The sequence below is a fragment of the Miscanthus floridulus genome, chromosome 1, assembly GCF_019320115.1.
Source record: "Miscanthus floridulus cultivar M001 chromosome 1, ASM1932011v1, whole genome shotgun sequence".
Classification (NCBI taxonomy): Eukaryota; Viridiplantae; Streptophyta; class Magnoliopsida; order Poales; family Poaceae; genus Miscanthus; species Miscanthus floridulus.
This window is the reverse complement of record NC_089580.1, coordinates 158,409,057-158,424,840: the sequence shown is the minus strand read 5'-3', so window position 1 is coordinate 158,424,840 and position 15,784 is coordinate 158,409,057. Positions and strand designations below refer to the sequence as shown.

The 15,784-nt window shown below is 53.2% G+C and overlaps 1 protein-coding gene and 2 pseudogenes across 1 annotated transcript; 2 read left to right on the top strand and 1 right to left on the bottom strand.

Moving 5' to 3' along the window:
- Positions 1-209: 209 nt before the first annotated feature.
- LOC136499561 (uncharacterized) lies at positions 210-1,591 on the top strand (annotated as a pseudogene).
- A 5,075-nt stretch (positions 1,592-6,666) lies between these two features.
- Positions 6,667-8,880, top strand: LOC136499552 (pentatricopeptide repeat-containing protein At1g09900-like; annotated as a pseudogene).
- Positions 8,881-9,046: 166 nt separating this feature from the next.
- On the bottom strand, positions 9,047-11,342 carry LOC136499544 (vicilin-like seed storage protein At2g28490). The gene is made up of 5 exons (XM_066495163.1): positions 10,958-11,342; positions 10,584-10,768; positions 10,404-10,484; positions 9,823-10,293; positions 9,047-9,682 (listed from the first exon to the last, which is right to left on the bottom strand). The coding sequence occupies exons 1-5, from the start codon at positions 11,319-11,321 to the stop codon at positions 9,176-9,178; spliced, it is 1,608 nt and encodes a 535-aa protein (XP_066351260.1). The 5' UTR covers positions 11,322-11,342; the 3' UTR covers positions 9,047-9,175.
- Positions 11,343-15,784: the final 4,442 nt, after the last annotated feature.

The following is a 15,784-nucleotide window of genomic DNA, read 5'->3' as shown; positions in this document are numbered from 1 at the left end:
AGGGATCAGTTGCTATAGTTAGCAGATGTAAATCAGGGAGATTACCCCCTGCCTTGTAAAGCAAAGCCAGTCGGCCATATAATAGAAGGCGCCCCCTCACATTGAGGTGTGCCCAATTGCCCCAAACTCTATTCTTCTACATGGTATCAGAGAACCGGGCCTTGATCTGATTTCCCACCTCCCACGCCGCCTCTCCTCCTTCTCTTCCCATGGGAACTGCCTCAGACCTCACCTCTGCCACCAGCGGCACCCTAGGGGCTACTTCTGCCTCAACCATCTGCCCCTTCGCCACTATCAATGTCAAGCTGCACGTCCCCATAGTCCTCGAGTTGAAGCCCTCCAACTTCACCAAGTGGTCGATGGCTTTCTGCGCCATGTGCGGGAAGTTTGGCCTGCTACAACACCTCGACACCGCCTCCCCTGCGCGCCCCACCGACGAAGCATGGCAGCAGGCTGACTTCTGCGTCCGCGGATGGATGTACAGCACCGCCTCCGACTCAGTCCTCAACCTCGCCATGACCAACACTCAGCAGACGGCATGCGCGTTGTGGCAGGCCATCGACGACGTGTTCCAGGCGAACAAAGCTCCTCGTGCCATCTTCCTCAATCACGAGTTCCACTCGATGATTCAAGGGGATTCCTCCATCGACGACTACTGCGTCTGCATGAAGGCGAAGGCCGACGAACTGCGTGACATTGGCCAGACCGTCCTCGAGAGCACCCTCGTCCTCAACCTTCTGCGTGGCCTCAACGAGGTCTACTCTACGGTCGCCGACAACATCGCCGGGCAACAGCCCCTCACCTTCTCCTCCGCTCGCCATTAGCTTCTCCTCAAGGAACTACGGCTGCAGAATGACGAGAAGGTACGTGCTGCCTCGGCGCTCTTCACTGCTGCCTCCTTTCCTGCTGGTGGCCAGCAGCAGCAGCAGCAGGACAACCGGCGCCCCAACAGCAAGAAGGGCGCCCAGCAGCCCTCGACCTCTAGCGGCCACAACCCCAACCGGCGCCTACCCTGGGGCTTTAACCCCTGGACCGGCGAACGCGTGGCTCTTGGTGAGCGGGTCACCCCTCCTGGACAACGCCACCATAGTGGCTTCGGCGGGTCTGGTGGCCCCAACGCCCAGTCTGGGCACCAGCAGGGCCTCCTCGGGCCTGCTCCCCAGGCACACACAACCTTCGCTCCTGCAGCAACCTCCGGCAACTCCAGCAGCTCCACCTGGGATGCAGCCGGCCTCATCGCCACCCTACAGGCCATGAACATGCAGGGCAACTCACCCTGGGTCGTCGATTCCGGCGCCTCAACACATATGATGTCCTCGGATGGTATGATTACCCAGCACCTACCCCCTTCCATCTCCTCAATAACAGTAGGTAATGGCACTACCATTCCAGTCACGTCTAGAGGTCACTCCGTCCTACCCACTCCCACATCTAATTTTATTCTTAAAAATATCCTTGTCGCACCATCTATAGTTCGTAACCTGCTCTCTGTTCGTCAATTCACTCGCGACAATAGCTGTTCATTTGAATTTGACGCTCATGGTTTTTCTATCAAGGATCTCTGAACGGGACGCGTGACTCTCCGCTGTAACAGCGACGGGGACCTCTACACCATACCCGTCTCCACCCTTGTCGCCCTCTTGGCTGCTTCGTCGACCCTATGGCATCAACGTCTCGGTCATCCAGCACCTGCTGCCTTAGCGCACCTTAATAAAATTCATGCTGTTGCCTGTAAAACAGTAGATCGCTCCCTCTGCCATTCATGTCAGTTAGGCAAGCACACATGTCTACCTTTCAGTTCTTCGCATTCCACAACTCATGCGCCCTTTGAACTCGTTCACTGTGATGTATGGACATCACCTATCAACAGTCTGTCTGGTTTTTCCTACTATTTGGTGTGTCTGGATGATTACAGTCATTTTTGTTGGGTTTTTCCTCTCCGCAAAAAGTCCGATGTTCACCAACATTTAGTTGAGCTCGCTGCCCTCGCCCAAACTCAGTTCAGCCTACCTATCAAATGTGTTCAGGCTGATAATGGCACTGAATTCCTTAACACCACCACCACCCAATTCCTTGCCGCTCGCGGCACTGACCTCCGCCTCTCTTGCCCCTACACATCCCCCCAAAACGGCAAGGCCGAACGTATAATCCGCACCCTTAATAATTCCGTTCGCACCATGCTCCTCCATGCCTCCCTGCCACCCACCTACTGGGCCGAGGCCCTCCTGACAGCATGCTACCTACTTAACCGACGTCCATCCTCCTCCATCCAGCATGACGTTCCCTTCATTCGCCTGCATAAACAGCCACCCACCTACAACCATATGCATGTCTTTGGGTGCCTCTGTTACCCAAATCTGCAGGCCACTTCCAAACACAAGCTCGCACCTCACTCCGCGGCATGCGTCTTCCTTGGATATCCACCCTCTCACAAAGGGTACCGCTGCCTCAACCTCTCGACCCGGCGCATAATCATCTCCTGTCATGTCATCTTCGATGAGTCCACGTTTCCCTTTACAGCAACCCCAGACGCCCCATCCCCCACCTCCCTAGATTTCCTCTTAGATGACGATATGGTTTCGGTGCCCTGTCCTACTGTTATTGCAGGTGGAACTCCTCCCTCGACGCCCGTGGTCACTCCATCCATCTCGGATGTCGAGCAGCCGCACACCGACGATGTACCTACATCACCAGCAGCCGGATCAGCTTCTCCGGCACCGGGCGGGCGCCCTCCTGTGGTTCCCTTTCCACGGGTCTACGTCCGACGCCCCCACGCGGCGTCCGCCCCTGCCCCGGCGCCTCCAGTTGCGCCGGCACCGCCTCCGGTTGCACCGGCGCCACCCGCGCCTTCGACAACACCACCACCGCCACCTCCGCCGCGGGTCACGCGCACCATGACTGGTGTCATCCCTCGCGTCAACTATGAAGGGCTGACGGCCACATCATCCTCGACCTCGCCTCTCCTGATGAACTATCGCAGCGCGTTGGCCGATGCCAACTGGCGCGCAGTGATGACGGATGAGTACCAGGCTCTTGTCAACAACAACACCTGGCAACTCGTCCCGCGTCCCCCCGGTGCCAACATCGTGACGGGAAAATGGCTCTTCCGACACAAGTTCCACGCCGATGGATCTCTTGCCCGCCACAAGGCTCGCTGGGTGGTCCGCAGCTTCTCTCAGCGCGAGGGCATCGACTACGACGAGACCTTCAGCCCGGTGGTCAAACCGGCCACCATTCGGACTGTCCTCAGCATCGCCGCATCTCGTGCCTGGCCGATCCACCAGTTGGACGTGAAGAATGCTTTCCTTCACGGTCATCTCGAGGAGACTGTCTACTGCCAGCAGCCACCAGGCTTCGTCGACCCTGGCGCCCTCGACAACGTCTGCCTCCTGCAGAAGTCCTTGTACGGACTGAAGCAGGCTCCGCGGGCCTGGCACCAGCGCTTCTCCACCTTTGTCCGGCAGCTCGGCTTTGTCGCCTCCGCCTTCGACGCGTCCCTCTTTGTTCTCCAAGAGGGGACGCACCTCGCCTACCTACTGCTGTACGTCGACGACATCGTCCTCACCGCCTCATCCACAGCTCTCCTTCAGTGCATCACGGCCCAGCTGAGCTCTGAATTCGCCATGACGGATCTTGGCAAGCTTCATCACTTCCTCGGCATCGCCGTCACACGCTCCTCCGACGGCCTATTCCTGTCTCAGTGCCAGTACGCCGTCGATCTCCTTCAGCGTGCGGGCATGGCTGAGTGTCATCCTACGGCGACACCTGTTGACACTCAGGCCAAGCTCTCCGCACATAACGGGGAACTCCTGCCAGAGAAGGACGCCTCCGAGTATAGGAGCCTGGCTGGGGCGCTCCAGTACTACACTCTGACTCGTCCTGAGCTGGCTTATGCTGTCCAGCAGGTGTGTCTCTTCATGCACGCTCCCCGAGAGCCGCACCGTGCGCTGATCAAACGCATCCCGCGCTATGTGAAGGGCACCCTCTCCTCGGGTCTACACATCGGCGCCGGGCCCGTTGACAAGCTGACGGCTTACTCCGACGCCGACTGGGCAGGCTGTCCTGACTCCCGACGCTCTACCTCCGGCTACTGTGTATACCTCGGTGACACTCTGGTCTCCTGGTCCTCCAAACGCCAAACCACAGTGTCACGTTCCAGCGCCGAGGCGGAGTATCGTGCTGTGGCCCATGTGGTGGCCGAATGCTGTTGGCTCCGACAGCTCCTCCAGGAGCTCCACCTACAGCTACCCTCTGCCACTGTTGTCTTCTGTGACAATGTCAGCGCCATCTACATGACAGCCAATCCCGTCCACCACAAGCGAACGAAGCACATCGAGATCGACATACACTTCGTCCGCGAGAAGGTGGCCCTTGGTGCGATTCGGGTACTCTATGTGCCCTCTTCTCATCAGTTCGCCGACATCATGACTAAAGGGCTTCCGACGGTATTGTTTCTAGACTTTCGATCCAGTCTTTGCGTCCGGGAGCCTCCCGCTGCGACTGCGAGCGGGTGTTAGGAAATAGAATATCCTCTGCTAATTATGGATATCATAGCCATAATTAGCAGCTGTAAATCAGGGATCAGTTGCTATAGTTAGCAGATGTAAATCAGGGAGATTACCCCCTGCCTTGTAAAGCAAGGCTAGCCGGCCATATAATAGAAGGCGCCCCCTCACATTGAGGTGTGGCCAATTGCCCCAAACTCTATTCTTCTACAATAACAAATACTGCCTTCCTTCCTAAAAACAGATGTGCGATTTCATTTTCTCTACGTGCTTCCTATTGACAAATCTATTATCCATTCTCAGTAGGCATAATCAACAATTTTTCATCACCAAGTTGAGAACCTATCATGATATGACTTGGCAATGAGCATAGCAAAAGCTAAAGGAATAAAAACTCTAGCTGCATACATTGTATTTTTTACAGTAGGTAAAACTGAATAAACAGTTGGGCAGTGGTATGGTGATGTCCTAAAATCAGCAATGGTGGAAACACATATCCACAAGATAAAGAAAGCATAGCCGAATGATGTCATCAATCCCTTCTTTTGTATTGTCAAGATTAAATATTACTCCCTCCGTTCCAAATTATAAGTCACTTTGTCTTTTTTGGTACATCGAATTTTCTATGTATCTAGACATAATATATATCTAGAATTCTAGATACATAGCAAATTCGGTGTGCCAAAAAAGTCAAAGCGACTTATAATTTGGAACAGAGAGAGTAGCACAGAAGAGTATCTGTGCTTGTGTGACTACTTATTTTCTGAGCTTTTATTAGATTTTTCTTGGGGCGCAAGAGGGGGTTGAATTTTTTTTCTCTCCAAAAGTAGCTTAGTGGAAAATATGGATGACATAACAGGAACACAAAACCAGTGATGCACCACAAGCATGGATCAGAACCAAAATTATTCCATATTAACAACCCTACAAAAATTTTCAGAGATGAACAACCATAATGTGCTGAAGGAAAAATGTATAGCAATTAACTGACTGTAGATGTTTGTACAGAGCAGGCCAGCATCAGAGCAAACAATGATGGATTAGCTAATGCATCTGAATAACAATCTTGCATATAGCCAGCTAAGCCCAATTGACCTTTCCAAATTTACAAGAAAAGAATGAGATAGAAGAACAAAGAATAACTAAATAACAAGCTACAATTATCTTTGCTTTGGATAATGCTAGATCTAGGCACAACCTTGCCTAAGTCAATTGTGCATCTACAGTTTGAAAATCAACAATAGCAAGTAATGTAATCCAGTCAAGTGCCAAACTTAACAGGAATATGCACACAAAAAAAAACTAAGGACCTTGGCTGCCTTCTTATGAGGATGTGATCAGCATCGGTGAGCCAGAGCCTGAAGACCAAGATTCATGTTTCTCCCTATGGCTTGGCTTGGCATCATAGAATCCTAATTTTCAATAGCCTAGCAAAATATGCCAACAAAACCACATAGATAATATATTAGCTATTCAGCTTCATAATCATATAGCAGGATGTATTCAACTGACCCTGAAGAGAACAAAACTGGAAATACAAATAGATGTAGAACAGCATAATTTGTGAGTGAATGAAACTGACAGACAAATTAAGCGCCATATTGGTGTGATTTTAACCCATCAATATCTCCAAAATCAACTTTAAGATGGCCACGAACCAGAGGACCAAAACTATGAGTTGCATCGTTGTCACAGGCTCATGGAAATGAAAACCAAGAGTTGGATCATGGAAAGACCCACAGGCCACATCAAGAGATAAGCAAAGCATGCAAAGCCTGCAAAGCCGCAAACATTTTGGCAAATGAGTGAATTTCCTGCTTCTGAGTATCTGAAATTCATGGCATACACATGGAGACCAAAGGACGCGCTGTTTACCTCATGGGCATTCCGTCAAACAACTCCTGTGCGCTATCAATGTCGACGTCGAGTCCGATGTTGGAGGTGGCGGTGGTGGGTGCTGCCGGGGCTGTGAATGCTGGTGTAGTCGTGTACATTGCCGGGGGGGGGGGGGGGGGGGGGGGAGATGGGGCGCGCAGGTGCGGGGGAGGGACGCCGAAACTGCGGTCCGGACGTAAAGCGCTCCGCGCTTTTTCTGTTTTCCATCAGTAGCACTGTAGCAGAAGAGATTGCTTTGAGTTGCATCGATCGAGAGCCACTAGTTCTCTCCCTTTCCAAACCACATTTGCTCAGCACGCCTCCCACACACGCCCTTTCCACCATGGCTTCCCTCTACGTCGTCCACCACACCTCGCTACCACTCTCCCCGCCCCACCGGCTCACGGCCCCCGAGCCCCCGAGCCGCGCCGCCCCCCTCCTCGCGGCTCCCCGCTGTGCCGTCCTCCTCCCACCATGTCAGCGCCCTCCCTCGACACGCGGCGGCTCCCTCCGCCTTCGCGCGCCACTGCAAAGCACCGGTCCGGGACCACGACGCTGAGCTCCTCCGCGCTCTACAGTCCAACGGCAACGGCACCCTCCACGGAGACGCAGCACCGCCGCAGGTCCTCGATTCGCGCTCCGACGGACCGGGCGGCGACGGCAGGGGCAAGAGGTCGCGTTTCTGCGCCAGGGATTGCGCGAAGCGGATCATGGAGCTGCCCGTCGAGGAGCGGGTGAAGGTGCTCGACCTCCTGCCGCGCGACGACGACGTGCTCACCGTCTCCGACTACAACGACATCCTCTCGGCGCTGGCTCGCGCGGGGGACCACACCACGGCCGTCGCGCTGTTCCGCGCCATGCCCGTCGCCCCCGACGCACAGTCCTTCGCCACCGCCGTGCAGTGCCTCTGCCGCCAGGGCGCGCCCGACGAGGCCAAGCTCGCGCTCGACGAGATGGTGGCGCGCGGTTTCCGCCCCAGCGTCGCCACGTTCTCAGCCGTCGTGGGGTGCCTCTGCAAGCGCGGACGCGTCACCAAGGCCATGGAGGTGTTCGGCGCCATGCGCGCGCTCGGGTGCGAGCCGACCATCCGCGCCTACAACAGCCTCGTCGGCGGGCTCTGCTACGTGGGCCGGCTGGAGGAGGCGCTCGACCTCCTCAACAAGCTCAAGGACTCGCCCATGACTCCCGACATCTACACCTTCACCATCGTGCTCGACGGGTTCTGCAAGGTCGGGCGGACGGAGGAGGCCACAGCCATCTTCCACGATGCAATTGGGATGGGCCTCTCGCCGACGATATTCACCTACAACGCGCTCCTGAACGGGCACTGCAAGGAGGGGAACCCGCTCAATGCGTTCGCGCTGCTCATGGAGATGTGCGGCGACGACGCCGCCTGCCCGCCAGACAAGATCAGCTTCGGGATCGTGCTGACGGCGCTGCTCCGCGCCGGCGAGACCTCAGCGGCGTGGCAGACGTACAAGCGGATGGAGCGCGCTGGGTTCGAGGTGGACGGACGCGCGCTGGACACGCTGGCTCGGGGCCTGTGCCGGCGGTGCGCGACGGACGTCTCGGCCCTCGGCGACGCCAAGGAGGTGTTCGCGAAGGTGGTGGCTTCGGGCCACGAGCCGGTCTCCTACACGTACTGCCTGATGGCGCAGGCGCTGGCGCGCGGCGGCGAGATGGACGCGGCCATGGCGCTCCTGGAGGATATGGTGCGCAAGGGGTACGCGCTGCGGAAGCGCGCCTACACGGACGTGGTGCGCGCCCTCTGTGACCGTGGCAGGGTCCGCGACGCGCTGCAGGTGCTCTTGCTTGTGATGATCGTGAGGGACTTCGTGCCAGGACGGAATGCGTTCGAAGCGCTCCTGGGCGAGCTGAGCCGGCAGGGGCAGTGGGCCGACGCCATGGCCGTGTACGCCGCCGCGGTGAAGCGCGGCGTGGTAGTCTCGTGGAAGCACCTCGGCAGAGAGGCGCTCTCGCCGGAGGAGCCCGTTCGGCTGGGCGTCCTGGTCCCGCAGTGACCGTTTGTCTTTGTGCAGGATTACCATCTTTCCGACTTCCGAGGCTTTGCGGTGTTGGCAGACTTCAGCCTGTTCGCTTGCTCGTAAACGATCGTAAATTTCCAGCCAGGAACAGTGTTTTTCTCTCACACCAAACCAGCCAGCAGTAAATAATCAACGATCGTTTACGGCCTCCCGAACAGGCTTCCGTTGCTGAAGACGAACAGTTCTGCCAGTTTGAGCTGCTTGCAGATGGCTTCATGAATCTCTCTGAGGAACAAGCGTAGCTGATGGTTGAGGTTGAGTGCTCGCATTGGCGTGCGTGGATTTTAGCAAAATTTCGAGAGACCACAAATTTACCAATTTTATGTAAATCATTTCTGCTTGGATTATCCGGCCGGTAGCATTGGCGTTCGCTCGCTCGGTTATCGGAGGTATACACAAGTCTCAGTAGTGTCATTCTTGTTCATAATAAATCGTAACTTGTAGATCAACCAAAAGTTCAAGTGTTTTGCCATTGTGCATCATTGGTTTCGCCGTACACGCTATACCGACGCTGAATTCCAGATCCTGATTCCTGATACCAAAAGCATGACTGCATTGCTCGACTTTCGAATCTGCGTGCGTGCCTGCATGGATGATAATCCCGTTTTCATAGCTGTACACGCACAAAGCACTTTATTTATAGACGGCGCCACGAACAAAACACGATCACTGACAAGGTGCAGCAACAGTCCAGGAAACACTCGTGGCGAGCGTGCTTCGTCAGGAAGCGAAGACTGAAGATCAAGCAGCTTACTCCTCCGCCACCTGCTCGACAACCAGCGGCAGTGGCTTCTCCCTCTCCCTCTTCCCCTCCCCCTTCCCGTGCTTCTCCTCCCTCCCCTTCTTCTTCCCATGCTTCTCCTCCTCATCCTCCTTCCCCGACGCGGGGAACGACGGCATTATCAGAGCATCCCTCTGCGCACGCACCAGCTTACTGAACTCCTCCTCGCGAACGCCGAAACCGGCGGCGATCTCCGGGCCGAGCATCGTACGGAGCACCGAGGAGGCGCCGACCAGGAACTGCGGCCGGTTGCGGCGCGCCGAGGTGGTGAAGCCGAAGAACTCGAAGGGCCCGCCCCGTGACGCCACCTGGCAGAACGGGAAGTAGCGCGGGATCCAGAACACGTCGCCGGGGCGCACCACCTCGCTCATCGCCAGCGAGCCGTTCGGGAACACCACCTGGATCGTGCCTTCCCCGCCCAGCACCACGCCGTACTCCGTCGCCCGAGGGTTCACGTGCGGCGCCAGCATCGACCCCTGTCAATCATGCAGATGCAGCAGGCACAGAATGATGATCAGCTTAATTGGCTGTGCGTTCGATCCCCGATCTCTCGAATCGTGTTCGCAAAAGGGAATCCAACAAGAAGTCGGTCGGTCGGTTCACGGCGCGCACTCACCGCGGTGAGGTTTACGAGGTAGACGCCGATGTCGGGGTGCTTGAGGGGCTCGTACTGGTGCTTGTCGACGGAGACGGTCCAGCCGTAGGTGTTCCGGAACCCGGGCTCGCTGTCGTAGAGGTTGTACGGCTCCGGCGCGCCCCCCTTCTTCTTGCCCTTCTTGTTCACCTCCGCGGTGACGCCGCCGCCCGCCGCCCCTCCGATGAACCTGTTCACCAGCTTCTTCCACGACCACGTCGGCCGCCGTGTGTCATCGCTGCTGCACTCGTCGCCTTCGTCTCCCCTGCCTACCGGCCTCCACGCGCCAGCACCCTCGCACCTGGCTCCCCTGTCCAGCACATCATCGTGCACGTCGCCCTGCCCACGCTCCTCTTTGCCGCCACCGGTCTCGGGCTCCACGTCCGCGGTGTAGTGCACGATGGGGCCGCCGGTTTGTGGCATCAGGATACTTGCCAACTCGTCGTAGGTGGCCTATGTACAAAAAGACATGCAAATTATGCACACATGGTACTACTACTCGTAGTATGTATCCCTTAGAGCACGATGTGAACTGTTCAGATCAGATTAGTAGTATATCTCACGTTGAAGGCATGGGTAAGCGTCTTAGGTCCGAAACCGGCGATGACCGACGCCGGGTGCCCTGCGCCGCCGAGGTAGAAGGCCTGCATTGGATCATGGTTCATCAGTGCGAGATTTGCAGATTGCAATACATGTTCTCTTGCAACAAAAACAGGAAGATGACGAGATATATATGCAGCGACCTGATAAGGAGGTCCAAAGCCAAGGCTATCGGAGGCGTCGATGCTGCATATGATCTGTAGCCTCTGGCCTTTGCCGGTGTTGACCAAGTAGAAGGTGGAGCCGGCGTCGATGTGGAGGACGTCGCCCATCTTGAGCTTCCTCTCCACGAGCTCGTCCTTGTGAATATACCCAACCTTCACTTCCCCTGCTTATCATAATACACACCACGGTTCCATCTCATCGATCGGTAACACAAGCCTCCGCGATTGATCTATCGCTAATTAACGTTGCCAGAAATGAAACCATTTAAACATAACAAAAAAAAAAATCCATGGCGTGTTCTATTCTCGCACGTACGTGTGAACGTGAAACAATAACAGCGTGCGGTGCATACCCCGGTGCACGAAGAGAGTGATGCTGGAGTCGAGGTACTGCGGCACGAACAGCGTCTTGGGCTCCATGGTGATGAAGCCGATGTGCATGAGCCCCTCGCGGCAGGCGAAGGCCGACGGCGGCCACGGCTGGCCGCGCACCACGCGCACCTGCCCGCCCTCCGACTCGACAACCTTCTCCAGCCGGTCCAGCACGAACAGGCCCCTCCCCTTGCCCTTCTCTTCCTCCTCGGCCGGCCTCCACTCCCCCTCGCCCTCCTCCCACCAGCCCTCGGCGCCGTGCCGTGGCGCTGCCGCCGAGCACTGAGATAGGAGCAGGAGGAGGAGGACGAGCAGCGATGGCGCCATCACAGCAACGCGATCCATCACGCGCGCTGGCTTCTTCCAAGCTTACTCTCTCTCTCTTGGTCAGCTCCGTAAACAGTACAGTGCTTTCTAGTGCTACGGACGCCGGTGGGGCGGCGGATATAGGGCGACAGGTGAGTGTGAGGGCGTCGCACGTGTCGTTGTGCATGGCTGAGGACGCATAGTTGAGAAGAAAAATTCGGTGGACGGGTGGAGCATGCATGGCTCCGGACCTGCGAGCCCACCTGACCTCGCGAGGCGACGCGTGTGCGCTTCGCTGATGACACGGATGCTGGGTCCCAGACTCCGCCGCAGCTATTTGTGTAAGGCACGGTTCCGTTCGCTGGTCTGAATCTTTACTGAAACTGACTGAAAAATATTGTTCTGGCTGAATTGTTGTGAGAGAAAAATACTATTTTAGCTGAAAAAACAAGCCGAATACGGAGTAAGCCGAACGGAGCCAGAACAGTGTTGCTTCTCGGCCATCGGCGATCAGCACGTAGAAGTGCAGCATGATTTATCAAATTCTCCTGGAAGAGGTTTGTGGACGCCATGGAATAGATTGAACAAGGAAGGGCAGAACGCAAAAGATTAACTCCTTTGGCAAAACCTGTGCGTGACGAGTGCTGCCTGCGTGGTGTGAGGTATGAGAGCGAGAAAACGATGCCTCTTCACGAAAGCATGTGTGTGGTTTTGGATATAGGTGGGCTTCATCGCGTTTTGAGATGGGATCATTTTGTTTCATGTTTGTTACAAAGACGAGTCAATTTTAACTTTCTATTTTTTACGAGAGATGGAAAGAGAAGGATAGCATTCTTCACATCGTCAGTGTGGGACCTGCCTGTCATTAGTTGGACTCACTGGTTATCCTCGTATATGCATCTTCTTTTCGGTGTTTCTTCCTGTGGCTCGTTTAGTTGGCGAAATTTTTAGCGAAATGGTACTGTAGCACTTTCGTTGTTATTTGACAATTAGTGTTCAAACATAGTCTAATTAGGCTTAAAAGATTCGTCTCGTGAATTTCGTCTAAATTGTGTAATTAGTTTTATTTTTTATTTATATTTAATGCTTCATGTATGCGTCCAAAGATTCGATGTGACGGAGAATCTTGAAAAATTTTGCAAAATTTTGAGAACTAAACACTACCCTAATCAAATTGTACCTCTACTTGTCCTGTCGATCTGCAATCGCAGTGCCGGCTTCTCACCCTCCCTCACGCCGCCATCCTCGCCAATGTCCTATGCTGACATCTTCGTCAGTGTCTCTCTAACGCTGTCATCCTGCCTACTTTCTCGTCGTTCCTTCGCGACCAAATTTTTTACATTTTAACTCTTTTTTGAAAATTTTTCACAAATAGACCCTTGACGGAAAGAAGTTAGAAAATAGAATCTTAGCTCGGCGCCATTGGTGCTGACGCCGAGCTAACACGTCTCGGAGCCAGCGTCTCTGACGCCGAGTTCCTAGGCACGGTAGATGACATGGCAGTTGGCGCCGAGCTCGGCGCCATACTGACTGGCGCCGAGCTCGGCGCCGTAGATCTTGGCGCCGAGCTCGGCGCCAGTCACTCTGGTGTCGAGCTCACTGCCATTTAACCCCGGCCAACCTTCCTGCCCGAGCGTTCTTCCTCTTCTTTCTCTTCCCCCTCGGGTTTTTTCTCCCCCACTTCACCCTACCTCATGAATCGGCATATTGGACCTTAGAAACTTTGATTTGATCCGTAGATCTTCGAGAGCAAGGTATCCTCGCTCTCCTCCTAGTTTTTCCGCATCGATTCGGTATGTATTAGTCAGATTTTTTAACGTAATAATCGTCATCACTTAGGGTTTCATTGTATCCATCAATATATGTATTATACAACCGTAGGATGATGTCAAGGCGTGGAAAAGCTAGCAAACCTAGGCGCATATAGTTATGTTATGGGTTCATTGTTGTGCATCAAATGAGAAACCCTAGGTTTATGGTTTAACGTTAACTGCTTTGGGTTCTTAGAACGAAATTGGTTGTATTGTAGTTGTGGTTCTCATTGACATTTATTTGTGATGTTTTGATTTATGTTTGTTAAATTACATTCATTTTGTTAGATGTAAGAAGTGTTTCGGGAGGAGTTTTGGTGAAACGGGGTCGTCCTCGAGAATTATATCCCGACGCGTCTAGCAAAGATGCCCCTGTCCCTCCCGATCTCCCTGTCCCTAACTGTGACTGTGGTTTCTCGGCCCATGTTTTTCAATCGAAACATCCGGACACATCAGCGCGTTGCTTCTACACATGCAGTCGTTTTAATGTAAGAAATTGTTTCCACTATCTTTTTTCTTTATTTGTGTAAGTATGCTACTAATATTATGTTGGAATCTCGTTGTGTAGGACCATAAGAGATGTTTTTTCTTTCAGTGGATCGATGGTGCAGACAAGTTTGATCCTAGGTACCTCCTTTTCGACGATTAGTTTAGAGGGAGACATCCACGTGAGCACTTCAAACGGTGGGTTCCACCCCCCTAACCCTCCGCCAATAACGGCTAAGGAGAAGCACCTAGCCATAGTTAGATGACTTGAGGAACCTCCTCTGTGCGATTGTGGAGATCGAGTTGTGATAAACCCTAAGAATACGTTGGAGTTTGTGTGTCCAAAAAAGTATGAAGTAAGTGCAAAGTGTATGTGTTGAAATGTTGAGCTATGTGTTCATATACTAATGTCTACTTATTTAGGTGTTTTCAATGGCGAAGTGTCGTTTCAAGGAGTGGTTGTATGGTTCTAAGAACCAATGGCCGAAAAAAACCGCGAAAGGTTAAGAAAAAGAAGAAAGAAAGTGTAATTTACAAAGCACCTCCTGAAATATGCGAATGTGGTGTTAAATTCAACTATGGCCTAGTCCCTTTGGAGCTAGGAATAGGCCATTATTGCGGCCATATGGTTGAGTATGATGAGGTTGGTTATTTTTATGGTAAACATGAAATCATATTTTGTTTCTTTTGCTAAGACATATATGATAGAATTTTCCGTTTGAACAGAGCACTAGGAAATATAGGTGGGAATGTTATGATGGTCAAGCTAAGTTCTTGGATGAACTGAAGAAGAGGCAAGTAATTGCACGGAAGAGGGGATATGGACCTGACTACGTCAACCTATTCGTTAAACATCATAAAGAAAAGATGCGTGAGTTTGCTAGACAACGCGGTATTTATAACCCGATCGATGTTGGGCTTAACAAATGAGGATTGGAGAGATGGATGATGTTAGAGGAGGAGAGGGCAAGGAATGAGGCAAGGGAGGAGACAAGAGTACAGATGCAGGTCTTGAACGAGCATGTTGTTGTATTATGTGGCAGTGAGTGCTTGAAAGTATTTTTTCGTTGCATGATTTTAAATGTAACATAATCACATTGCTAACTTATTGCATTTTATACATGAAGGGATTGGTTGTAGCGAGGAACATACCGCAGAGCTGGCTCGTGCAAGGTATGAGGAGAAGTTAGATGAGCATAGATCACGAGTTGGTCGCACCGTTCAATCACCGATTGTGTTGTCTGATGAGGGGAACAAGGATGAGGATGACATTGGCAGACTCAGTGAGCTCATTGCTCTAGTAGAGGCGGGCTTGCAGGCATAAGAGACTGAGGATGATACTGGAAGACTGAGCGAGCTCATCGCTCTAGCAGAGGCAGGGTTGCAGGCAGAGCAGGCAGAGGAAGACACTGGTAGACTGAGCGAGCTCATCGATCTAGCAGAGGCAGGCTTATAGGCGGAGGAGGATGACGATGCGTTCTTCACTCAGGCCGCAGCGGCCGCAGATGAAGCGGAGGCCGGTTACTATAGGCGATAGGTAGGGCAAAGCAATGCAGGTGAGCCTAGCGATGGCAACAGGGTTGTAGTAGAGGACTGGTACTCGGATGATGAGTTACTTACTCAGTACGTTTCAGACAAAGGATTTTGTCGATGTTTTACCACCGATAGCCTGCCACGGGGGTACCCGGGGCAGTATGTTCGGGCTTCGGCGTATGCCGAACTCGATGGTTAACGCAAGAGACAGTCGATTTATCCTGGTTCAGGCCCTCGATCGTGGATCGAGTAATAACCCTACGTCCAGTCGGCGTTAGCCTTTGCGTTGGATTGATTATAAAGTGTTGTGTTGTACAATTGTTCTCTCTTTGACAGGAGCATTGCCCTCCTTTATATAGTCAGGAGGCCAGAGTCCTAGTCGGTTTATAATGAGATTTCCTAGTAGGATTACTTGATAGTTCTACTACTAAGATTTACATGGGAAGAATCCTAGTTGAACTAGATCTTCTCTCTCCCTTGCGGGGTATCCTATGGGTCCCGTATCGACAAGCCCCCGAGCACTTCATGGTTGAGCTCTGAAAGTCTCGCTCTGCCCCTTCAAATCTTGTTGAGTAGGAATAAGATGTCATCCGAGTGCTTTCTAGAGTGAAATCTTGTAGAGCTTCTTAGGATCTTTGAGTGGTGGGTGCTTTTCTGAAGAAAAAATACATC

Bases quoted from the DNA above. Each gene is read 5' to 3' on its own strand.
- LOC136499544 (XM_066495163.1), bottom strand. From the start codon at position 11,321: ATGGATCGCGTTGCTGTGATGGCGCCATCGCTGCTCGTCCTCCTCCTC. The intron at 10,769-10,957 runs GTATGCACCGCA...TATGATAAGCAG, and splicing joins CACTCTCTTCGTGCACCGGG to GGGAAGTGAAGGTTGGGTAT. The intron at 9,683-9,822 runs GTGAGTGCGCGC...CATGATTGACAG, and splicing joins ACCTCGTAAACCTCACCGCG to GGGTCGATGCTGGCGCCGCA.